Source organism: Pleuronectes platessa, chromosome 10 (genome assembly GCF_947347685.1).
Source record: "Pleuronectes platessa chromosome 10, fPlePla1.1, whole genome shotgun sequence".
Taxonomy (NCBI): domain Eukaryota; kingdom Metazoa; phylum Chordata; class Actinopteri; order Pleuronectiformes; family Pleuronectidae; genus Pleuronectes; species Pleuronectes platessa.
Window position 1 is genome coordinate 12,079,060 of NC_070635.1, and position 26,184 is coordinate 12,105,243.

The 26,184-nt window shown below is 42.2% G+C and overlaps 2 protein-coding genes and 1 pseudogene across 2 annotated transcripts; 2 read left to right on the forward strand and 1 right to left on the reverse strand.

Moving 5' to 3' along the window:
• Nucleotides 1-2,875: 2,875 nt before the first annotated feature.
• LOC128449263 (phospholipase A and acyltransferase 4-like) lies at nucleotides 2,876-4,245 on the forward strand (annotated as a pseudogene).
• Nucleotides 4,246-4,473: 228 nt separating this feature from the next.
• On the reverse strand, nucleotides 4,474-9,334 carry alg2 (ALG2 alpha-1,3/1,6-mannosyltransferase). The gene is made up of 5 exons (XM_053431712.1): nucleotides 9,189-9,334; nucleotides 8,043-8,214; nucleotides 7,790-7,927; nucleotides 7,032-7,199; nucleotides 4,474-6,024 (listed from the first exon to the last, which is right to left on the reverse strand). Exons 2-5 carry the CDS (start codon nucleotides 8,211-8,213, stop codon nucleotides 5,284-5,286), a joined length of 1,218 nt encoding a protein of 405 aa, XP_053287687.1. The 5' UTR covers nucleotide 8,214; nucleotides 9,189-9,334; the 3' UTR covers nucleotides 4,474-5,283.
• Nucleotides 9,335-9,585: 251 nt separating this feature from the next.
• On the forward strand, nucleotides 9,586-13,386 carry sec61b (SEC61 translocon subunit beta). The gene is made up of 4 exons (XM_053431713.1): nucleotides 9,586-9,744; nucleotides 10,248-10,345; nucleotides 11,455-11,559; nucleotides 12,634-13,386. Exons 1-4 carry the CDS (start codon nucleotides 9,742-9,744, stop codon nucleotides 12,719-12,721), a joined length of 294 nt encoding a protein of 97 aa, XP_053287688.1. The 5' UTR covers nucleotides 9,586-9,741; the 3' UTR covers nucleotides 12,722-13,386.
• The last annotated feature ends 12,798 nt before the right edge of the window (nucleotides 13,387-26,184 follow it).

Below are 26,184 nucleotides of genomic sequence, written 5' to 3' on the forward strand. Positions count from 1 at the left end.
TGTGAATACAAATGCAGATTTCGTATTGTTTGAGCATATTCTACCGTTCATGAGGAGGAAAGCTCTTTCTCCTCGACGTACTCTCCATCCGAGAACAGAATATATACTGTCTTTATCATACAACTGCATATTGTTCCTCATTTGATTATTTGTGTACTACTGCTACACAACAAACTCTTCTAAATCTGTCTTTGTAATATTCATACATATTTCATATATTTTGTTTATATATACTTTATATTTATTTATTTATTGAGTGTGCTCTCTATTAATAACTTCCTTCTTATTTGTATTTTAACTAATCAAGTATTACTGATGGAAATCAGAGGGAAACATGAATGTTATCGTGCAGAGACAATAAAGGTTTGAGTCTTGAATCTCAAATGAAATATTATACTGTGTAAAAATACAAAATAAAATGTGGTTGTAATGTTTCTTATACATTTAAGCCCTGGACAAACACCATTATTTGTATTCTGTTCTCCTATTTTTCCTTCTTGGAGAGTTTATCAGATAAGGCAAATGGGCTGATAAATGTAATTAATCTTTGGGGACAAATTATCAGTAACCTCTTAGTATATTAGAGTAATTTAAATGTTTTATTATATTTATTTATTTCAATGTTTGTGTTTTCTTTCCCTTCAGCTTCTGCTGGTAAATGTAATTGAAAAATGCTTGAAAGGAATAGTTTTGTTCCTGTTTGGAAGAATAACCTCACAAACATTAGAGAAATAAATGCCAATATGTATATAAGTATTTATATTCTATGTAAACAGTCTTACATCTTCATCACCCTGTTCATTACATTTAAACCAGTGTAACAAAAACCATAACACCACCCACTTCTTGTGTTTACATTTCATGTACATTTCAGCTTTCAGGCCAATGAGTCCATGACCTGGTTACCGTTACAGCAGAGTTCAGATTGATGTATTAACACTGGGTTCCTCTCATCATCAGCTCCATTTAGCCCATGATTAACTCCCAATCACAGGACGTGATTAAAAGTGCAAGTAAAAATATTCCATACATATTTAATATTCCACTAACAAGGGAACCAGCTCCCAAACTGCCAACAAAATAGATATACACCCATAACACACACACACACACACACACACACACATACACTCCCACATACATCTCCGCTGTCCTCGCCTGAGAACACACACCTAAACATTCCAAGGCTATCTCCCCCCACACCCCTGTGCTGGCTACGTGGAATTAGAAAACCAACCCTGCGGTCTCATTAATTAATTAAACACCATGTGCCAGTGGCACCTGGGTACCGGTTATCACTGCCACTCAGACACACCGTGATCTCAATAACCACCACACCACAGGGCAGGAGGGAGAGAGAGGGAAGGGGGGATGGAGAGGGGATGGCGAGGGTGGAGGGGCTGGAAGGGGACACAACTTTGAGGTAAAGAGAGAAGAGACTTCACATATCATCCGTCCGTGCAGTTAGTAAAGTGGGACACATTCACACTGATGAGTGTTTACTACTGTGTGTTTGTGTTTGTGCGTCTCTGCCCCCCCTCACAGGCTCCTCGGGCCCTTTTTATCATTTGGCTGAGCAGGGACCCTAAATCACTGCAGGAAAGCCCCCCTCATCATCGACTCTTAATGTGTCTGCATGTGGAACACACACACAAACACACACACACCCACAAAGATCTGCTTTAATTCTTGCTCTGTTAGCATTTTATATTCTGAAAACTCTCTGTAAATAGGTACTGTGGTTAATATCTGAGTTTCCATTCTTTAATCTTACTATACAGCGTAACAGTGTATTGTGTACCATGGATACAACTTTTATTTTCTTGCCTAATTTGCGTTCGGTGTCATATTTTTTACATTTATCCGACAGTGTTTCACAAAGGGTTTCAAATAAAAGCTCAGTTATAACTGCCAACCACAAATACCCATGTAATTCATAATATAAAAATTAAACTAACTGGGTTCTTAATTTTAAGAAAATGGCATTTTCCTGGGAAGGAAACAACTAATTTGGCTCAGTTATTCTTTATGAACTGTAATGACTCACATACATACAAACATGTTTTTTGCAAAAAACTTTTCATACAGTTTTATTCTGTCTTGAGTTTTGTTCAGAGTTTTGTTACTTAATTTTTTACGGACTGATTAGGCTGTTTCATAAAAACTACATTAAAGTAGCTGTAAAGAATCTTACGCTCAATCTTGTGTCGGGATGAATAGATCAGTTATTAATCAATGTCCATTATTGAGTTTGCCGATCGGTAACAGATCAAACAACCAACAACAGAGCAAATGTCACAGGTGTAAATATACAGAACTGGGATTTTCTGGCCTGAACAGATACTGAATATTATAAATTGAAAAAAAATATCCATATCACATAGGTATATAAATTGACAAATCTGTGTGATGTTCCAAACACTAGACCCGACTATCTATTTCAAATCAAACCAGGCCATCTGCTCTAATTGGACCTATTGGGACAAATCATTTGCAGCTCTGAAAAACAAGTGGCGTTACTGTCGGTTTCTTTGCATTTCAGCTTTTGAAATTGACTCTGAACAAATGTCTGAATCAATATGAGATGTGGGAATTGAAAAGTCTGAGCAGGTGAGCTACAGTTTTTAAACAAACTAAATGGCAGATGAAAACATATTTCAGAAAATTTGATTTGGCTGAGCGGCAGCTTGAGATTAATAGGTAAAGTATTAATCAGAAACATCCACACTCAAGGCCATCAGTGACTAATAAAGGCAATTTAATTATTACACAACCTGGTCACAGCGTCCTCACAATCTGAAAACACACTTGAGTCCGTTTGGTCTTTTGACTTCGGCCGGCAGCAAAAATAGATGCGCTGGGAAACTTCAACAACATGTTTTCCAAAAAGACATGGCGACAGGTGAGTGTTAATTAATACATCTAGTCTAATTTGTATTATTAGTCCAGTGGTACCTCCCTACATTCCTCAAAAGGTTTGTTTGCCTAAAAAATTTCATTTGTGTAATTATGTTACAAACAAGTTATTATCTATGCAAGAATATACCTTTATTACATACTGAGTCTATCTATTTTAAAACCTATATTAACTCTGCAGCTTTGCATTGGTTGCTGAATATTGTCCCCAGCAGGGAGTTCTTCAGAAGTCACTAAAATAAAGAGAATTTATTTTATTTTCCTGAATGTCATCATTAGGAGCATTTTATTCTCATTTGAATCCAAGGAGTAAAAAAGTAAATAATAAGTGCCTGTAAAACAGTAAACTGCTCTGACATCCACCTGTTTCTCTTCAGGTGGATCAGAGTGTGTCCACGGCAGATTTCGGGGACTTGATTGAGTTTGTGAACCCACTGCTGGGTTTGTCTCTATGGGGGGTTTATGTAGGTGAAGGCTGGGTTATCCATTTTGGGGTGGGAGGTAAGAAACTCAAATGTGACGTTGTTTTTAACCTGTTATTTCTTTAGTAGATCATTTATCTGCTATTCACTCCAATTGAATTTACTTTTCCAAATGGTATTCTGCCAACTTAAATACACCAGGTTTATTAACTGACAGTTCATTTTTAAAATGTTTCCCTTGTAGACGAGAACATGACACAAAAGGCCTGCCGCAGCTTCCTTCAGCAGATGGTTCCAAAGTCGAGCGCTGGCCGTGTTCTGAAGAAGACCAGAGTCTGCACGCAGCGCGTTGCAGATATCAAACTGCCTCCAGGAACTCGAATCAGGGTCAACAACAACAAACACCACCTGGTTCCGTCAACACAGGAGATGATGAGGCATCGCTCGGACACTTTTCTGCTGCAGGAGTTCAAATACGACCTGATGAACTTCAACAGTGAACATTTCGCCACATTCGTCCGGTACGGCCACGCTGTGTGCAGCCAGGTGAGTTCAGTGACGTGGAAATATTACATCTACAACCAGACAAACTGGAATTCTTTGAAGAGCTGCAATGATTAAAAGAATGAATGAAAACTAAATCAATTGTTATAACGAAGTAACTCTTTGGTTAACAGATTAATCATCACTGTATTTTATCAATTAAAAACAATCGGACATTAGACAGTTCCAGGTTCTCATATCAGATAATTTTCTGTATTTCAGCCAATTATGAAAATTATCATTGGGTGCATCCTAATTTAATTATTTTTACTTTTTTAGATTCCATTTAAGACCAAGAATGAGACGCATGTGGACGAAACGATATCAAATGATAATGCAGCAACGGATGGAGACAGAAACTTGAGATATGTGCGTATGAAGCACCAACTTTGTTCATGAGGCAAAATAAAATAAAATAAATCCTTCACTGCTACTTTGAGAATGTTTCATTGAACAGCTAGAGGAACAAATTAAGGTGTGCGCTCCATTAAAAATGTTTCTGTCTTTATGCTCGGCCACGAAATCCTTAGCAAACTCTATTAAAGGCCAAAAAAACTTACCAACAAAGCAAAGCCCATAAAAGTCACAAAACTATTTGTCCTCTTGTTTATTAAGACTTCAGGAATGTCAATAAGAGCATTTCTATACAGTAGGGGGGCTGAGGAGGCCAGCGCGCAGACACAATGACCTTCTGCTATTCTCCTTGTTGATAATGACCCAGACACAGGCACACCGCCCATCAGCCAGACCTCTAATAAAGCCAGACACACTCTGTCATTTTCTAATAACATCCACACTGCAGCAGGAGTCATGGACAGGCCAGCATCTCGTGAATACAAGAGGGGAACTAAGCTCTGGGTGGACAGGAAGTAGGGGAAAGCATCCTGTTTATTGATCTGGGAGTGTGTGCTGCCTGATGGTACATAGCTGTAACTGCATTCCTCTTCTTCATCATCGTCCCCCAAACCCACAAAGACAAAGGCTACTGTAGAAAAGCGAGAAACAACATACACAGTGCAAAAACATTTCAGTCTAACAATCAATCCTTTTGGTAGACTCATTTGCTAGGCTCTTGGTTGCCACGCTGCTACACATACACGGTTATGCTCACACACACACACACACACACGTAAACACACTTTCAGGGGTGGTATTTTTCCAGAGATACGGTTGGTAAACTCGTTACTCTTTTCTTAATTAGTATAGAGATTCCATCCTTCTTTCCCTCGCAGCAACCCCTCCAAGGGAATGCTGATTAATTGTCCTCTAATACCCCCTCACCTCCCTGCACATATACACATACATTCTCTGTTAGAAAACATCCGTTTCAACTCAGACGACTCCAGTGGTCCAAGGTGCACTATTGCGCTGGTTCTCTCATGCGTCTCCTCCGACCTTCATATCACTGGCTCAGACTGACAATGTACCCATGCAGCTGGTCAGAGAAGGCCTGAAGAGAGAACTTATCTTGCACCCTCCTCCTCCCAGCTTGTCCCATGTCCCTGCGGAGCTGCGGCTCCCTGACGAGCCTCTCCATGGCCTCAGAGAAGGCTTTGGCCGTGGGCTCGCACAAGAAGCCCGTCTCCCCGTCTGCCACACTCTCCAGGGGACCCCCAGAGTTCACGGCGATAACAGGGCAGCAGCAGTACATGGCCTCGACGGGAACGATCCCAAAATGCTCTCTGCTCGGGGTGTAGAGCACGGCGGCGCTGCCCTGGAGCAGTGCCACCTTCAGTGAATCAGAGGGGGAACGCAGGAAAGTGACACAGTCCTTTAAGTGGAGCTGCTCTGCCAGTTCTTTCAGTTCATTGTAATGTTGAACATTCTCAGTAACTCGGTCATCGTAGCCCCCTGCGACCACCAGGTGAACCTCTGCTCTCTGGCATGGAGTGAGGCTGCTCATCAGGAAGGCCAGAGCCTCCAGAGCCAGGCCCAGATTCTTCTTTCTCTCATATCTGTTCAGAGAGAGGAACAGGCAGGAGGTGGCCTCAGGGAACAGCCCCCCCAGGCCCTGTGCTTCAGTGGAGGGCTGGTCAAAGGTACGTGTGTTGAGGGAGGGATAGAGGACGTCTGTCTGGACTCTGCTCAGACTATGAAAGGTCTCTCTGAAGATGCCTGCAGTGAACTTGCTGTTTACCAGAATCTAAGAGAAAATACAGAGAGATTAGTTCATAAGGATCGCACATATATCACAACTCTATAAGTTGGATAGCAGCCTGAGGTCTGTGATTAGCCGTAAGTCTAGACTCAAATTGAAATGTCATTTCATTTCTATCAGGGCCATGATTTTTTACAACAGCCTGCCTGTGGAGAGCAAGCTGTATCACACTTTAAATAATCACCTTGGTGTGTTCAATATTACACCTTGTATTTTATACAAGAGTGTAGGGAAGTCAGGGAAGTAATTCAACTATTGTCTTTTTTTAATTATTAGGGTGTATTTCTGGCCAATTAATGAAAAGTTTGTATGAACTGCAGCAACCAAGTATTGTAATAGAGATAGAAAAAAAATCAACAAAAAAAATTTGGAAATTGTCAAATCTTTCAATCCTGCAATTGCTTTTGTAATATTTAGTATATTGATTATATATTGATGGGTATCTTCATTGTATTGCCTGATTCATGCCATTTCCAGCAAATATATAACAAAATTGATAAAGCTCGTTATAAACACATCTTGCTACGGTCAAAAATCAGAGATCAAATCTCAGGCAAATTCAAAATTACAGTTTTATTCTGATATTTTTTACCTGTTCTAACGCTTTGATATATTGTATATACGGGGAGAGCGTGGCCTAGGGGATAGAGCGGGTGTTCTGCAACAAGAAGGTTGCCGATCCGAATCCCACTCTTTCCCATCTGCATGCCTAAGTGTCCTTGACAAGATACTGAACCCCTAAAATGGCCCCTAATAAATGCTGAGTGTTCTTAAAATGTAAGTCGCTTTGGACAAAAGCGTCAGCTAAATGACATGTAATGTAATGTAATGTATATATTTGCTTTTGCTTTACTGCTTGTTTAACATTCCTTATCACCTTTTCAAAGGATGATTTACATGCATCTGAATGATATTTTAAACAGTCTTGTCCTGTAACCGCACCATCACATTGTCTTGTATGAGCCTGCCCCCCAACCTCAGCCATTACGTACCATGTCAGCCATTCCCGTGGTGCGTTCCTCCAGCCAGTCAATGGGAGCCCGGTAGAGCTTCTTCAGAGTTGACCTCCTCTGGGTCAGCAGCTGGTCGGGGAAGTGACAGTAAAACAAAACCTTCTTCCTTTGACGGGAAAGTCTCAACATCGGGATGCACACCGACACCTGAGGTGGAGTGAAAGTTGATAATATGAAAAATAGTGTTTTCCCAGAAATAATCATTTTCATTTATTTGTTTTGTCTCCATATTTAGAAAATAAAATTATTGTTGTATTCCTTAGAACAAAACAAAGTAATAAAAATGCAAATGATTGCTTAACATTTATATATCCAGTATATTGTCAATAACAAAATACAAAATGTAAACGCTAAACAAAACAGACTTAACTGACTCACCAAACAACAGACAAGAACAGACTTGAATAAACACAAAAACCAACACAACACTTAAAACCACTATTTGCGTGACATGTTTTGGCTAATTTGACCTTCTTAGAGAGTGATGGCTATCTAGCTGAACAGTATACAATAGGTTGTCTTTGTATTTACTGTATGTGTAAGAGGGTGGTGCCTTTATGTATTCTATGTAAAATCCAAAACAGTAAAAACACAAGCAAGGGAGTGTCCACTTCAGGACACGGTGCAGTAAGAAGGCGAGACACCAAGAGACAGACCCCTGTGCAACACAAAGGAAGCTCCTGTCTGAGCCTCAGAGTCAGTTAGGACTTAGATAGTTGCTGTTTGACTAAACTCACCTGATCACAGAAGATGACATCATACTCCACCCCACTGAGGAAGACCAGGTAGAGGGCTACATAGATCATCCTCAGGTAGGCACATAGGGCATGTAGGTAACCAAACACACTGGTGGGAAGCCAGTCACCCACACACACCTGTTAGAGGAGTAGCAGAAACAATGAAATCATAGGTAACAGATACTGTGTTTTGTATTTGCCATTGTTGTGAATCTTTGAGGGAGACGATTACACAGTAGTTGTGTTTACGCACCACAGGCAGGTCTGGGTCCAGGGTTTCAGAGAAGCAGTGCGTTGGATCATAATGGGCCGTCCAGATCTGAACGCTACATCCCCGAGACTTCAGGGCGACAGCGGCATCCACCACCAGTCGCTCTGCTCCACCGATACCCAGGTCTGGATGGAGGAACACAACCCGCACCATCCTGCACACAAGAACGGATCCAATCAATATATTATCCAAAAAATACAATGACAGATGAGCAGATGACTATGAGAATCAGCATGAAGTACAGCGCGATCAATTAAATAAAAAGTTATAGCACTGTTGGTACTTAAAGGTTCAGAGTGTGATATTTAGGTGACAAACGGAATATAAAATGATCCCAGTGATGTTTTCATTAGTGTGTTTAATTTAAAATTGTACGAATTGTTGTTTTCTTTACTCTAGAATGAGCCCTTTACATTTAAATCTTTATATTTACATCAGGAGCGGGTCATATTTTTTTACGGTAGCCCAGACTGGACAAACTTAACACCCTTGGTGTTTTATGACAACTGAAGGCTACCACAGGTTCGCTCTCATGTTTGGAATGGGAGGGTGAGGTGAGGGGTCTTCAGCTGACACGTGACACTTCACCACACTAACTTCTACACATTGATGCACCGAAGAGACAATTCATTTCCAATGGCTTTCAAACAACTTTAAATCGAAAACAAATAAATCACTGATACAAAAACAGAAAGACAAGGAGTCTCTGATGTGAAGACAGACAATTGTCTGAGCTGCACTAATGGAAAACTTAGAGATGGAGAGATTTTGCGTATTTTCCGTAACTTTTACATTTCACAACACTTCGCGTCAAGGCTGTTAATGAGATAGTATACATCCATCTACTGTCTGCTAACCACTGTGACCATCATCTCCCATAGAACTGTGCCACGTGCCGGCCAGAGGAGAAGCTCTGGGACTGAACTATAGGTCAATATACACATTAGACTTTAGATTCGGTTTGATAATATGTAACAGACGTGTCTTTGCACATAGATAAGATCGTGGATAACAACTAGCCTGTAGCTAATGGAAGTATAACAGCTTTCAGATGAACGACTTGTTGGACAGTTGACTTGACTAACTATAAACGACCACCACCACATTACAATATAAACACACGTTTACCTTCGCTTCTACCTTGTCCAAGCTTGGAAACCTGTGATGACGCTTATCAACTGCTCGCAACAGCCACTACTACCGCCTTGAAACTGTGTCAGTCGGGCGCCATGTTGGATCAAATCAGCCCTTGAGCTCAGGCTACCTGCGCTCCTCGTTAGAGCCACAATGGCGTCCTTTTCCTCGACGGGGACACGTCTCCTTTAAAGTCAGAGCCGGTCACTCGTTTGCCGTTGAATTAAAGCATCAGTAAATGTCTATATTTATTTATTACACATAAATGTATTTTTTTTAAATAAATTTAATGGATGTCTCGTGAAGAAACGCTCGAAGTTATTGTCTGTATCATTATGTTTTGTTTTGGAAGCCGTCTGCCCGCTCAGGCTTCTGTTCGGTCGCCCCCGCTGGTCCCGTGTTTCGCAGTCGTGTCCTTTTCTGACGATCGTCATCTCTGTGGACTCTCTTCTTAAGTTTTCACCCGTCAACTCACAGACTGCGGCTCATCTGACCTGGACATCGGCTGGAAGAAGGACTCGGAACTCATCCTCATCACTAAAACAAAATGGTACGACTCTCGCCTCGCATCAAACTATCACCGCCGTCACAGCTAAGCTGTTTCAACGCAGTCATTCGTACCCGAAACAGCGTTTTGCTATCCGTTAGCTTGCTAGCTAACGTTAGCTCAACAATTGTAGACGTGGCTAATTCCCCACAACTTAAACAGTCACAACACACACATGTTCATCTAGTGCAGCTCTCAGTTAACCACCATAACATGTTTGTGATCGCGTGTGGTGGAGACTGTGTGAGTTAACTCCAAGTGATGAAACCAAGGAATAGAGTGGACTCTCAGTCAGGGCCCTTTGCTATCAGTCTCTAACATCACATATTGTACAGTTGTCAATCAAATGTACATTAGATATCCATGAGTCATTAAGTGTCTTTAAGCTACAGGTTAGATTTTACATTCTGTGTTTACATGTGTGTGTGAGAGCAACAGATATCTGGTGTGACTGAGCTGTATCTCATTCATGTGATTTTTAAATCTGGTGTTTCTCTCTCCTGCAGCCTGGACCAGCAGTAAGTGCAACCAATGTCGGGGCCTCGGGCCGTTCCCCCAGCAAGACGGTGGCCCCCCGCGCCGCAGGCTCCACTGTCCGACAAAGGTATAAACACACCTATGCTTATTATCTGACCTCCACACTTATGCCTGTTAAAGCTGCAGTCATCCACACATACACACTCACACACAGATTTGCAGTGGGTAAACTTTCCACCACACAGATGGATGACAAATGAAGGAAACGCATAAAGAATAGTCCCTCACAGTCCATGAGAGGTCTCCAGATAGTCAGTATCTCCAAATCTGTAGTGTCTGAATCTGACTATTTCCTATGATCCATTTCTGCACCGGTGGAAGGTTTTGGACATATCAGCCACCACTGTTCTTCAGCCATCACACTCACCTAGAGAATCTGTTTGAAAGGAGGGTGCTCATCACTTCAGTAGAGTTCTTAGAGACACCTATAGCTGCTTTGCACTTAAACTTATACTCTATTCTTTTGTAACCCTCATATAACTGTGTATTACACCTTACTGACCATCACTGTACAGTTAACACTATTAATGGCCACTTCACGTCAAACATTGATGTATCACGTGTTGTGTCTCGACCTGGACACACTCTCCATAATTATTTTCCAAACACCCTGCTGATGTCATCGTACTGTAGAGACTGATTGATACATTTCAGATAGTATGGGTGCCCTCTGTAGATTGGAGCAGCAGATAGATGTTGTGCTGCGGGACTTAATCAGAGTGTAATCAGGGGCTCAATGTTAACCTCCCTCATTATGTCCCTCTACAATCACCATCTTCATTACCTCATTAACCTCAGTTTAATCTCATCACAGAGTGAAGTAGCCATGAATCACCCCAATATTTCATCACTAACTACTGTAGTTGGAGTGAGTCTCTGAATACAGTTCAAATGGCAAACAGGCTTTTTTTCGAAATGACTCGCTCGGAATGAATGGTCTCGTGATTCCTATTAGTTTCTCTAGAGGCCTGATTTAAAAGAGTAAAAAAAAAAGGGGGAATAAAACAATGTTGACTTCCAGTCTTATTGTCTTGTTATTATTTCATAAGGAAATATAAAATGAATTGTCTTTTGAAGCCCTTAATATTTATATTATCGGTGTCTGTGCTACTATGGTTACTGTACTGCATCAACATATTGTTGACATGTTGTGTTATATCTGTCTGTGTTCCATAGGAAAGCCACCAGCAGTGGTGCACGCAGCGGTGCCAGGACCACGGGATCGGCGGGGACTGGTGGCATGTGGCGCTTCTACACAGAAGACTCACCAGGCCTCAAAGTGTAAGTGTAGTTAATAAAAACGGCTGCTGGTACACACACACACACACACACACACACACACACACTTCACAACTTTCACATGCAAAAATGTAGCCTTTGATATTTCACCACGTTTCCCACCGAGATCCTCTCTAATTCTCAGGATGTCTGATACGATACATGCGCCATCATTAATGTCGTTTATGTTCATCCGGTTTAATGGCAGGTAATTGGTAAGACGTGCTGCCGTTGCAAAACAACTAATTTCAGTGCTTTGTATCCGCTAAATTTAAGTGTTCAATCCACATACACGCAATTATGTTTGTGTAGGAAGAGCACATATTCCTCTCCCCCTCGTAAACTTTTCTTCCGCTGCATCCTCGTCCCGAATATTAGAGAAGGCATCCTGTCTCGTGGCCGGGATGATCGATGGTGCCGTGGTGGTTATCGAGTGCGTCTCTCCAGCAGTCGAGGGAGGGCAGACTTGCCATACAGTGCTGTATATCGAGTGCATGTTTGTTTCTGCGTTAGACGCCAGCCTCAAAGCTTCATTAAAGGATCCACTCTGAAAGGTCAACTCAATTACAGCCTTCTGACAGGGGACAGGATTGGGGGGGGAGCGGAGGAAATGGTTGGCATGGAAATGCTGCTACTTAGCGATGTGCCCCCTCTACTACCACCCCCCCTCCCCCCAGCTCACTCCCACCCTCCTTGAGAGATGAGAGTCCCTCCATGTTTCGGAAGCTCATCAATAAAATCAGCCACTCCACCGAGACTCTCCCTCGGGTCGGGGTCACCGCAAATTATGGGATTTTCGGTGTCTTGTGTTTGCTGTGGAAAAGGAGAAAATTGAGGGTCAAGCTCACAGAGTCTCATATTTGTATAAGTAGTGAGGGAAAGCGTAGGGTTGAGGCTTGTTTCGTGATCCGAGTGTGTTTGTGTGTGTATATATAATGATTCTGGTTGTTGTTCTTAAAAGGCTGCGTAGTATTGTTGTCCCCACTTCCCACAGTCGCGCTTTCCCCAAGGGAGAATACAAATGTGCGTGTGTGTTTGTCAATCTGGGTGTTAATCAGTGTCTCTTTGTTGTGACAGTGGCCCGGTGCCAGTGCTGGTGATGAGTCTGCTCTTCATTGCTTCGGTCTTCATGCTGCACATCTGGGGGAAGTACACCCGCTCTTAAACTCCACCTGATGACCTCTGACCCTGCGACTCGGCCTCTTAACACATTGGAACTGGACCAAACAAGAAATGAACAAAAACTTTACGCTCATAGTTCCCCTCTTCATCATCTTTGCAACACACAGACACATAAAATGGATTGATATGCAACTGTTTTACTACACATCTTCATCTGAAGTTGGTAACCACCTTGTTTTTTTTTTGTCCACCTGTGTTTTGAACATCTGATCACATAACCGGGAGTAAACATTTCTGATGTCTGTGTGTTTGTGTCTGTGGCTTTCTGTCGAAGCAGCAGCAGATCTGCTGCATGAAGGTTCATGGCCGTGCTCAAAGATACTACTCTTTCAGGCCAACAGCAAACATTTCTCTTGTAGCCTGACTTGCATTTTTGTTAACCTGCATTTGTACAATAAAAAAAGGAAAAAAAAATCTCTGTGTCTAAATTGTACTTTTCTGTGAACCTTGTTTTAACATTAAGTCGAATCTTGTCTTTAGAGAAAACGTTTTCTTGACAAGTTTTTCAGTTGCACGTGAGGCAGTGATCTTGCTTTAAACTTTTGGTGAACTATTGTGCATTTCCAAAGGGCACTTCCACTTAGGATGAACCCTAAATTGCCCATGATGCCCTTGCTGACATTGAATAAATGGTGTGTGATAGAAAAAGTCCTGGATATTGAAGCTCTGTGAATAGGTGAATTTGAATCGTACTAAAAGCGTTAAGTCGGTAATGAGAAGCGCTGTATGAAAACAGTCCATTTACAACCTTTTGTTTAAACAACATTTGCATTGAACATGTCACTGCTTCAAGACGCTACAGGGATTTTAGAGAGATGAATTTCAGAATCATCAAAAGCTCAGACAGTTGCTTTAAACAAACGACTTGCAAGTCATCTGACGGATGATCTTGGCAGCGCCTCACTTATTTATCCCATCAATCTTTTTCATCTGTTCAACCTAAACTGGCACCGACTTGTATACCCGTGTAATCTACCTTAATTGTCATACTAAACATGTCATCCTACTGCTCTGCCTGTCTGCCTTTACACATCTCACACACTGTACAGGCAGGAAAGCCCAGACTTGTCTCTGTACCTGCTGCTTTCAAAGTGAAGAATGACTGGATGAGAGTTTTAACCTCCCAGTAAACCTGCTTCAATGGAGGTTCAAAGACAGTGGTCTCCAGTGCTGTACACTCCGGAGTACGACAATCAAGGACGAGTTAAATTAGTCTTTGAAAGTAGTAACTTAAGTCTCCATAATGCCTGAGGACGACCAGAAGACATACATTCCGTATGTCTTCTGGTCGTCAGAAACATGCTAGTGTCTGATTGCGTGACAAGTTTAAATGTCAAGTATCATCTTTTTGCCTTATCAGATGATGTTAGAAAGCATGTATGTGCACATATCCAACACACAATAATAATTTTTTAAAATATTCTCTGAAACACATCCCATCAAGATGAAGTTATAGTGCGCTCCTAAAGGAATATTATTCAGTGTCTAACATCTTGTTAATCTAAAGCAGATTTTTATATTGTGAGTATTTGTGAGTCCTCCTATAAACCTATCCTGAATGTTTGTTATGAGTTTTGCTCTGGTGTCTTTCTTTCTTCTCCTGAGGGGGGCGCTGCAGACTATTCCCTGACCATCACTGGCTGCGCTCAGGACCGGTCTCATGCTCATGTTCCCTGTGGTGATTCCTTACCTAGTCGTATATTATGGGACGTAACACTTTTTCTAAAAAAAACACTCGCCACCACAACACGATCATGTGATTAAGTTTGATAATCGTGTGCTTCTCATCTGGAGAAAATAATTTTTAGACGAAAAACACTAATAGAGCTGAGCAGAACCAAATCAAGGGATGACAAAAAGCTTTAAACGTTCACGTCATGTTCAAATGTGTTCTGGCTTTGGAAGAACGATTCAAAACATGATGTTCTGTGTAGTGACGGCTGCTGAGAGCTGGATGTTGTGGAGTGATAGAGGCAGCTCAGGCCCAACCTGCATCACCAGGTATCTGTTTTGAATATGAAACCACCAGCAGGCATGGAGTGTGTGTGTGTGTGTGTGTGTGTGTGTGTGTGTGTGTGTGTGTGTGTGTGTGTGTGTGTGTGTGTGTGTGTGTGTGTGTGTGTGTGTGTGTGTGTGTGTGTGTGTGTGTGTGTGTGTTTTGTGTGTGTGTGTGTGTGTGTGTGAGTGTGTGTGTGTGAGTGCGTGTGTGCGTGCATGCGTGCATGAGAGAGCAAGAGGGAGATCTTGTGCGTTAAACATAGCATTCAGATCTTGTTCATTAATTTATTCTGTTGCTATGGCTCTGCTTTCCCACTGGCTTCCAGTGTTCGTGGCAGACTCAGGCGCTACAGCCACATCACTCTCCCTCTTGTCCCTGTCCTACCTACACACACACACACACACACACATACTCTCTGATACCCTCACAAACTTCATGACCCAATTCACGGTGGCACAACACGGCACCGAGCCAGAATAATTCAACATAAGAATTAAATATGAAGGAGCCGTGGCGATACTGTCCCTCAGTGTACAGGAGTCAAACAGGCCCTGGCAGCATGTGGAGCACTGTGATGCACACACACACACACACACACACACACACACACACACACACAGACACACACTGCTGCAACCTGTAGTTCCAAACTCCTCTTGACAAGTCAATTCAGCTTTTCATCAGGGGCTGGAAAGATATGTTATAAATGTTCATGTCCTTCTGCTGGGACCAGAGTTCTCAGTCATTGTGTTTTGGACAGACAGACAGAGGCATCAATGACACGGTTCAGCCGATCACTTTAAACTGATTCTATTTTCAGTTTGACTGGTTTGCATTTGTTTGTTTTCAGATCGGCTACGTGGAAATGTTTGAATTGTAGGTTTCTGTGTCCTCCATGCAGCCCAGAGACCTCCGATGTGAAACATCTGATTTATAGTTAGTTTTAAAAGTTGCACTTCTTTCTTAAGATGACAGTTTGCAGAAGTATCAGTCTCTAGAAGCAAAATCAAATTAGTTCATCTGACTTATAAGAGTTCGACCTTTCGATTCTTTCTCTGAAGTGACACAGTAAACTCCTTTTAACTCTGCATCGGTGACGAAGAGAGAAATGGGCTTTTATAAAGAAAAACACAACATGAAAAGGTTAGAACATTAACGAACACAGGAGGAATAGTTCATTTATTCAGCTGCGACTCAACTTCGGAGTTTGTCACGTCAACCAGTTGGTTTGTGAACAGTTCTCAGGAAAACACTGCTCGTCTTTGTTCAAAGTGGAATTTATAAGTGAGTGATTTATTCCCCCTGTAAAGGAGATTATTAGATAAACTGTGTCTGGATACATATTTACTTCTTATATTTTATTATCACCATCGTTAAAGTTATGTTACGAGACAAGCAAAGTCTATGTTTCTTTTGATATTCACATGCGAGTTAACGTTTGTCTCGTGGGAAGAAAAAGACAGGAGTGAGAGAGACAAGAGGAGAGAGAGAAAGAAGAGAAGAACTTCCTCTGTGTCTTTTTCACCAGAAACCCATATCCGGTTAACAAACCACTTACTTTTAGAAGGGATGGCCCCTCACTTAGAGAGAGGTGAGCAAACACACATGCACTCAAACACACACACACACACACACACACACACACACAAAAACACACACACACACACGCACACACACACACGCACACACACACACCACACACCACACACACGTACACTTTGTAAATAGGTCACATGTATTCTGTTCTATATGACACATGTTGCTCTGTGGTTTATCATGGAAAGTCAGTCTAACTCTCTCTCTTTGTCTCTCTCTCTCACTCTCTCTCTTTCTCTCTCTCTCTCTCTCTCTCTCTCTCTCTCTCTCTCTCTCTCTCTCTCTCTCTCTCTCTCTCTCTCTCTCTCTCTCTCTGTGAATGGCTATGTCACTCACTCCTGCATCCACCACACTCGTGTTTATGCCTGCAGCCACCAGGATATCAGGTGCAGCAGTGGACCTGTGTTCTGAAACTCTTATTTTTCCTGTCAAAGAATTCTCCGGCCTCAGACGAGTGTGTCTGGCAGCAAGTCTTGCATGCACGAATGTCGAGTATGTGTGTGTGTGTGTGTGTGTGTTTGAACAGATCACATGGTCGGTAAAGCGTGGAATGAATGGACGGACGAGCTGAATCGATCCTCGCTCACTGACCAAGTGCATCCCGAGGGATGTCCCGAAAAGTAAGAGCTGGTGGAACAGCCAACTTTGACCGGATCTGTAATGTGAAAGTGTATAATTCCTGTGCACCATAGTCAATCAGTTTATTCATTTCATTCATTGAGATCTTTTTGACAATATGCTGTAATACACACGTATTGCTCACGTATAATAAGTATTGGTACTAGTGGAATAAGTAGTCTGCTCCTTTCTTTTAGTAAAAGTAGCAATAAAACAGTAGACTTACAGAATGGCGCTCAGTAGAGTACCAAGGCCCAATTGCCCCTTTAAATAAACAAGCTGCACCTATTTTCAAACACTCATAGATATCAATCCCTTAAATATGCCTAATTTCTTTGATGAAGATCTATTCATTATTACCGGGGAAAACTGTGAACGTGTTTTACTTAAGCCTCTAAATGATTTGACTCATTCTTGTTAATGGTCTTGTCACCCCTTTATAGACCCTGTTGCACAGGCACAGTCCACATGAGGATGTATCATATTTCATGAGCTTCTTGTATGTTTTGGTCGATAAAGTTGTGAAATGGATTTTACATAACAGTATGTTTTCATTTCCTCTACACTGAAATGTACACACATTTCTGAATTTACATGATGATGTAAATTTCTTTAATATGTGACTTCTATTTTGATACCCGTGCCTGAAGATTCTACCAAAGTAAAGTAATTAAATACATTGAGTTCCAACTCTGAGGAATAGCAAGTTGTTGCTTTCCGTCTTTATATCTGTGTTTACACGCACGTGCATGTTGATCATAAGACCAGAGATCAGGCAGTGATTAGTCAGTGGCAGGCGAGTGGTGTGTCTTTCTTCAAGTCCACTGATCAGGAGCTCCAGCTGCTCTGCTGGGAGGTGAGAGCTTGTTCACTGTAAAATAATCTGACCTCATATTCTGCCATCCAGATCACATGGTCGCTGTCATATGTCCTGTATGTGGGACATGAGGGTCAGAGGGAGCTGGACAAGAAAGATAATTTGTGGATGTTTGTGTGTGTGTGCGTGCCAGCTGGAGGCTCCCTGGTCTTTCTGGGCGTGGATCCTCTTTCAGAGAGAAATAAGAAGCGTAAGAGTCGGAGCCAAAGCTGAGTCTGCATCTCATCTCTCTCTCTCTCTCGCTCTCTCTCTCTCTCTAATCCTCACCTCGTGCCTTATGCATGAAAGATGAAGAGCTTACTTAAGAGGTGTAACTGTTAGACGAAATAGAAGTCTGAGTAACAGCTGACATTGTTATTAACTTATATCTCATCAGCCCACTATGTGGCAACAGAGTAATTAAGTACTCATCAGGTAGGAGTACATAGGTTCCAAATCGAACAGTAAAATCTGTAAAAACAGTCCGAGAGTTAATGTATGTCGATAACAGAACACACACAGTGACCCAATGTGGCCATAGTACTATTATTCCAACCTGTATTGTCATTTCTATCAATAGTACTGATATAAAAGTGGCTCCACTGATGAATATGCCTGTCAATGCCAAAGATCTCCACATATACTAATATTACTGTCAGTACCTCTATCATAACTATGGTCATTGGTCCCTTTCTTTTGTATAAATACTTCAAACATTGATACACCTCTCTGTTAATGTTAGGCACTGTCTTTTCTCATGGTAGATAAGAGAGTTTGTTTGATAGTTTTTCTTGAGGGTTAAAGGCAGAGGATGTCCCACCTGACCATCCCTATGAGGAAAAGTGTAATTTGGGCTGTACGGTTAAAATCTGATTGATTGATCGATCGATTGATTGATTGAGATAAAATTCTCAACAGTCAGATCAGCTTTTCAGAGCTGACACGTCAACATCTGCACTTTTAACGACCATCCTCATCACTGAAGCCCATTCACTCAGACAGACAAATATTGTCAGTCATTAATAAGCAGCATCTCAGTATCTCTTGACAGTTTCTTCTCTTAAACAAACTAGTCGGTTCACATAACATAAAAAGGACATTTTATTCTAGAAACCACTTTAAACCCCATAAATCAAACGTCCTGCTGCATTTGTGCTTTTTCTGGGTATTTAAATGGGAAGTGGAAGCTCAGGTTGGCCATATAGTTCCTAACAGCCTGTAAAAAAAATATTTAAAACGAGCGAGAATAGAATTCAGACTTTGACGTGGAATTATGTTCTAACAAATATACGCAAAGTATTTTAAAAACCTTTTAAGACATTATTAAATCTATTATCTAATCTAACATAGAGTCAAGTTAAACGTATGAAAACAAAAATGAAATGAAGAGAGAAAAGAAAAATGTGCTGGTGACAAAATCTGATTAGGAATGTTTCAAAAATAGACCGATCTCGAAGGAGGATGTAGCTCCAACGGTTAATGTTGAAAGCGAAGAATAGTGAAAAGGGAAAGAAAACAAACAGTGAGTTGAAAGAAATAGATCAGAAAGAAGAGATATGAAAGAAGAAACTATGACTATCTACAGGTAGATGGAAATAAGTGGAGACCGTCAGGGGTTGGAGAAAACCAGAAGTAGATTTAGCAGATAACAGAACGGAACAATGTGTTGCGGCTCACGTACAATCAACCCTAAAAGAAACTTACTTTTTCATAAGACACGCACAGGGTGAAGGGATCAGTCTAAAAACATAAATTGTGTCAAACCACAGGCTTACAGAAACACGAAAGTATGTCAAATAATCGGTAAAAGCCAAACCTCAGCGTGAACAGACGCCACAGCACGAGCACATGAGGCGATTTGTGACGAGGAGAATCCCAGGATGGAGGCCGCGTTGGTCCCAGTGACCTTTTCCCACACATATCCCCTCCCATCAGCACACATCAGGCCTGTTGATGCCCCGTGTGACTGCTGCGGGCATGCAGGTCCAACTGGGCTGTGATGTCATAGGTATGTGCCCCCCCCCCTCCCCCCCACTACCACCTCCAAACTCCCCTCGCTCACTATCACCCTGCAGCGAAGAAGATCCGACCGGACCCTCAGGAACACGCTGGCCACTGCTGGATTCATATAAAAGGAGGGGGGGGTTGAGAGGGGAGGGGGTGGTTAGGGTTTCTAATGCTTTCTAATATTAAAGACACTTGGCCCTGTGTGAGCAAGGGTGTGTGTGTGTGTGTGTATTTGTAAGCGTGTTGTCTGCGTGTATTTTTAGGTGACTGTTTTTTCCACTCCTTGTGCAGCTCTGCAGTTCAGCAACAGCAGAAGGAGGTGAGGCAGAGGGAGGGTCACACAGTGCAGGGATCACCTGGCTCTCATAATCATATTCCTCATTACAATCAATTGATGTTGTTGTAGTTTGAAAGACATCGTTGGAATTCTTTATCACCTCTGCCAAGGAGGTTGTGTTTTCACCCCAGGCTGTTGGTTGCTTTGTATGAAAACTACAGAACAGATTTCCATGGAACTTACTGAAAGGATGTATAAAAGTCAGGAAAGAACCCATTCAATAGCTTCAATATTTACTAAATACCTTGCAGATTTTTTTTATAATAAGATAAACCCAACTGCATACCTAAATACCGTAAATACCAAATACCTTCTAAAACGTAGAAAACAAAACTTATTTGAGATGAATATCTTGGATGTGTTAAAGTTAAATAAGGCCAAACATCAGAAGCTGAATTAAAATATGTTGACAGCTTATTGACAGCGTTTGTGTAATAACTACAATCCCGTGAAATGGGTGTGGTAGAGATGCGAGTTGTTGCATTAATGAATGACGATGGAGTCACTGGTGCCAAATTATTTAATCTCCCCCGCTCTGTGCACCGTGCCAACCCGCCGGTGGACGACAGGTGTGGCAGCTTTGCGGTTTTTGATTCCACAAGCTTTCCACACACCGAGCAGCCGAGCTGATGAATGAGGACGGCCGTCAAATACAATAAGAGCAGCTCCCTCTGACATGTCTGATGGGCAGACACGGAACACGACGCTCTCCATATAAACTAACGAATATAACCGCTCGCTGCTGAATGAAGTTGTGAATGATTTTACGTCATCCCCCACGGGTGCTGCTGAATTCTTCCCCGAAGAAGAGGAGTCCCAGTGTTTCCTCTTGATTTTAACTTGAAATACACGGTTTGATGCTTTGGTCACTTGGGTGCAATGGAAACAAGTTGTGAATAAAGTTCCCTGTTAACTCCAGTTATGATGCTGACGAGAGCGGTGAGGGTGACCCAAAACAGAAAGAGACATCAGAAAGACAATAACAATGTGAGTGCGTCCTTCTGGATCATATGAGCATATGAACGTTTTACATTTGATATAATATTTGATATGTTATAAAGAAAAATAAAAAATATTGAAGGTTAATGAGTTAAAGGCCAAATCAGTTTATCTTCTCTCAACAGTGGCGTATTCATCCTGGTTGTGTTATTTGGGCTCATAAATGTACCAACACATTAATTTAATCACACACAATAAAATGACCTGTGAGCATTTTGAAAGCATTTTAAAACATGTTGTTTAACCACCTTTTCCCAGTATCAGCTTCACTCCTCTCTCCTGATTTGCATATAGTGGCTGCCTGATTTGCACATAGCAGGTTTCCTTCTGAGTCATGTTCATTCCTTCACCGGGCAAGTTATTGCATGTGTGCGCGTGCACGTGTGCAGCAGGTGAAGCTGCGTGATGCAATCTTCAGACTGCAGGGAGGGAAAGGGTTCCCGGAGCCGTGGAAGTCATTTCTCATACAATGCATATTCCCAGCATCAAACACAAAGCGCGGCCCACATAGATCTGCTCGTGGATGAATCTCATGATTTTACAGCGGATGAGTGTGATTTAAAACATCATAGAGGTCCTTCTATGAGCGTCTCAAGGGCTTCGTGTGAGCCGGGACTCAGATTTCCGCCTATGAAGGCAACCGGCCGCTGCCTATCCCCTCGGACAATATTTATATTCATGACAAATTAAGGGGAAAACAATTTGTTTGGTGTTTTGATGATGGCGGTGGAGCCTTTCACCTCACAGATGTTTCATTGGTTGGTGGTCTGGTGACTGCGAAGGCCATAGCATATGATTCACGTTGTTTTCGCACTCATGAATCAATTCAGTGACCCTCCCGGCTCTATGTATGGCACTGGAGCATTCTCCTCCTTGTTTCTCAACTCATTTTTAAACTTTTCCCCTTTGATTTGTCACCTCCTTGTCTTTTCTCCTTGACACGGAGTCAACACTCCTGTAACCTCTCACCACGTGTGTGCTTGGCCGTGACCTGACAAGCAGCAGGTGCAGCAGTGACACACTGCCATGACTTTTGAGTGCTGCTCGGGGTTAAAGGGGACATATTATGAAAATTCCACTTTTGTAGTGCTTCTACACATTAGTTTGGGTATCTGGTATGTCTACCGTCCCAAAAACTCTGGAAAAAAATCACTCCCGCGATTTGTTGTGGTTCCTCTATTTCAGAAACTATGTGCTAAAGTGCGTCCAATGGAATTTCCCCCGAAATAGACGTCATAGTCGAAAAAATTTCATTCTTGCAAGCCTTGGAAACACTTGGATAAGCTAACAGCAGCATGAATCAATTTCGACAACCGAGATGCTCAGTGGTCGGCTGCACAAATCAGCACAAATGTCTTCATGTGACTCCAGCTTCAGAAGACACAAGATTGAGATGAATTGAGTTCATATATGATGGCAACGTTCCTGCCACCACTTTGAATCGGACTGTTTTATCAACCTGGGCCAATATAACGCTGGATTCTCTAAAAGGTTGTTATTGAAAGAGGGGTCGGTGCCATCTTTCCATCGCAATACTGAAGACGAGGGAAAGTATTTTTTTTAAATAATTCTGGTATTTGCTTCTTTTAGACATTTTGTGTGGAGGCTAGTGCCGTTAGCATGTTGTGCCATGTGTGAGGGGGTGGGGGGCTAGTATGTAGTGGTGGGGGATAGGTAGAGACTTTACAGGAGTTTTCATTAATCGAGGACGACTGGCGAGAGTCCACTGAACGGTGATCGCACGGCAGGTTCGTGAGTGTTGCGCTCTCCACGCTCTTCCCCCCCTCCGCTTGAGGGGCCGTAGCAGCTACTACGAACCCCGGTTGTAGCTGCTATGAGCGTCGGTTGTAGCTGCTGGAGCTTGAAGTTAGCTACGGATGCTTGGAGCAGCTGCTAAGAGCTCCGGTTGTAGCTGCTGTAGCTTGAAGTTAGCTACGGATGCTTGGAGCAGCTGCTACGAGCTCCGGCTGTAGCTAACTTCCAGCCCAGTGCTGCCGTGGGAAAAAATCAGCGGCACAGTACTAACGGGAGGACACGCGAGCGGAGGGGGGGGGGGGGGGGGGGGAGGGGGGAGCGTGGAGAGCACAACACTCACGAACCTAACTACAGCTGCTGCTACGGCCGCTCGTCCAAGATACCGGAGTATGCTGTTGTCATAATGTGCGGGACTAGAACGATTATTCATTACCAGCCCTAGTTGGGGAAATGTGCCCTTGTATCCTTGTATGCATGACAGTAGTACAAACATGAATAACATTGCTGCTTTTGGTGTTCAGGCAAGCACATCTGTTCACGGTGCTAGGCTACATCACGTAGCATGCCAGACGGACCCACCACAGATGCGCACACATGGAACGCAGCTTTCTATGAAAACACTGTTGTTCAAGTATGGACTTCGGAGAGCCACAGGATGCTACCTATGATCCTGATGACTCAATCACAGTCTTGACTGAGTCAGCAGATGTGACGTGAGTGACTCAATATTTAATCTAAACATTTCAATAATCAGATGGATTACCATCCTACACTTTTTTAGCTGTTGCAGCCTTTTGGTGAAATCTTTGTCGTTCTAATAGAATGGAATCTTCCAACCCTGTTCATAAGACACCCACATATATTGTCTATGAAATCTGCCTCCTGGAGCTGTTTGAGGTTTGTCCTGTGTGTCGGCGGGGGACAGATGTAATATATAAGAAGGGCGAGTGCACAGCAAAGCCGGTGAAAGCAGATGCAACCTTCCGTGATTCTCACAGGCTTTATTTAAAAGCCAAACAATGTACAAACAGTATGTGAAACATAAATAACATATCGATTAACTGCTGTCTTTAAATGGTCTTCACGATTTAAAGACCATTTATTTATCGTCTTCACGATAAATAAAATAATTATAAAAAGAAAATGATAAATACAAAAAGTGCAAAATGTCCAACTTTTCCCCTCAATTTGTATTACAGATTACGTGGATAACCTGTTGGACCTCATCTTTCACGAGGTTTTTCAGGACCCGGCCCCATATGTGAATGAGGTGCTGAAGATCGCAAAACATGAGGACCTCTCTGCCAAGTATGAGAAACCTGACAAGCAGGAAGTTATAGCCAGCTATGTGTCGAGTTTCAATCAAGGGCAGGTCTGAACCCTGTATAACTTCCCTGAGCATCAGGGAACACTCTGCGTATCTGGAGCACCGAGCAGGAGGGCAGGACCACCCTGATTCTCCGGCCCAGAGGGCCTCAACACCAGCTCACAAAGCTTCTGTACGCCAAATCCCTGTAACAGCTGAGCAAAGTTTACATTGTATTTAGAGAATAAAGGTGACACACAAATATAAAGTGTATGGCTACTGATGGCACAAATTGTATTTTTGTAATCAATGTTTTCATTATACTTGGTATTTTTTGTATTTATTACCTCTGTCCCAGCCAGTACATTTAATAACTATTTTTAAAAAGCTCTGTGGCATTCTTTCTAGCAATCTTTCTGACAATAAAAGTTTATAGAAACAGTTGTGTGCTTTTAATGTTTGATATGTAACATGTTAACAATTGACACGTGTAAGATGAGCAGTTAGCAAAGTAATACAGAGGGAAGAGTAATTTATGTATTTTATTCCTCAGTCATATTTGTATTGCAGAAATGACTGATATCTCATGCATAAAAATAAAAATACTTACTGCTCTATTCCTCTTGGACATAAAGGCCCATAATCTGCCCTATAGATGTTGAATGCATTCTGTAGTGAGAACACATTCAAACACACAGGCTAATTAATGGAGGTAAAAACGTTATGTCCTACACCTCCATGAGAGGGGGGAGGGGTGAGGAGGGGGAGGGATGAGAGGGGTGAAAGGGGGTGGGGTAAGATGGGGGTGGGCTGAGAGGGGGGCGGGGCCCTCAAAACAGGTCGATCTGAGGAGGTCTGTTTTAGACAGAGTAAAAAGGTGCTGTTTTAAATGATCCTTGTGGTATTTTTACCAAAAAATGTTACAGACATTTCATTAAGACCCCAAGGAACCATATCAAATGTGGTGAAATGGGCATAATATGTCCCCTTTAAGTAAATCTTTCTCTCTGCATACGAGAATCAAGAATTTGCATATATGTTCCTTGAGCACATTCTTTACCAGTGTAACTTTCTCTCTCTGTGGCTGACCTGCTGCAGGTCTGAGCAGGGGATTCCTTCACATAATGCTCCGCTGTAAATCATTATAAGTGTAGTTTTGGGGTTGGGGGCTTATGTGCATTTTTGCAAGATTTGGGTTGCATGTGTGTGACCAAACACATGTCCCCCCAGGAGATAAAGAGGATAATAACATAATGACAAGCCAGTCCTGCAGACATAATTCTCCGGAGGCCTCAGGGTTAGGTGTGAGTTTGTGGGTTGGTTGGTGTCAGGCTTAAGAAATCACTGGTGCTTGAACTTCTTTTTCATCCTCTTCAGTGTTTACCTCACTTCTATTAACCCCTTTGCTTCCTCCTCGCTTTAACGCAAGTGAAAGTACTATTGCAATCCTGCAAAATACAAAATAGTACTTGAGCAGACACACTGAATAGTGTGACAAAATTCTTCATTGGAGAAAAACCAGGTAGGATGAACGCAAAGTTTTCCAACTTCACTTTGCCTCATACACTGTTTATATAAATCTCTGCACATAACATCCACAATAAAAAGGGACGATATATTGTGATTGAAACACCATTTAATATTCGATTTTTACTGATGGATAAACGCACAACTCATGTTTTCCTATAGTAGCTGGTCGAGGAAGTTTAAACTCAGTAGCTAAATAGTAAGCAAGGGTAGGGTAATCAGTCAAAAGTAAATGTGAAGTACCATAAACTTAAGATATTTAAATACAAAACAAGTACTTTAAAACAGTACCTAAGCACTCGACTTGGATTGAGTTACTTTCCACCGGCGCTTCACATCCATTCACCTTGCCTGCTCTGGACTCTGGGCTCTGGGCTCTGGGCTCTGGGCTCTGAGCTCCCCCCCGACGTTCACCAGTTGCTCGCATGAATAAATGGATGAAAAGA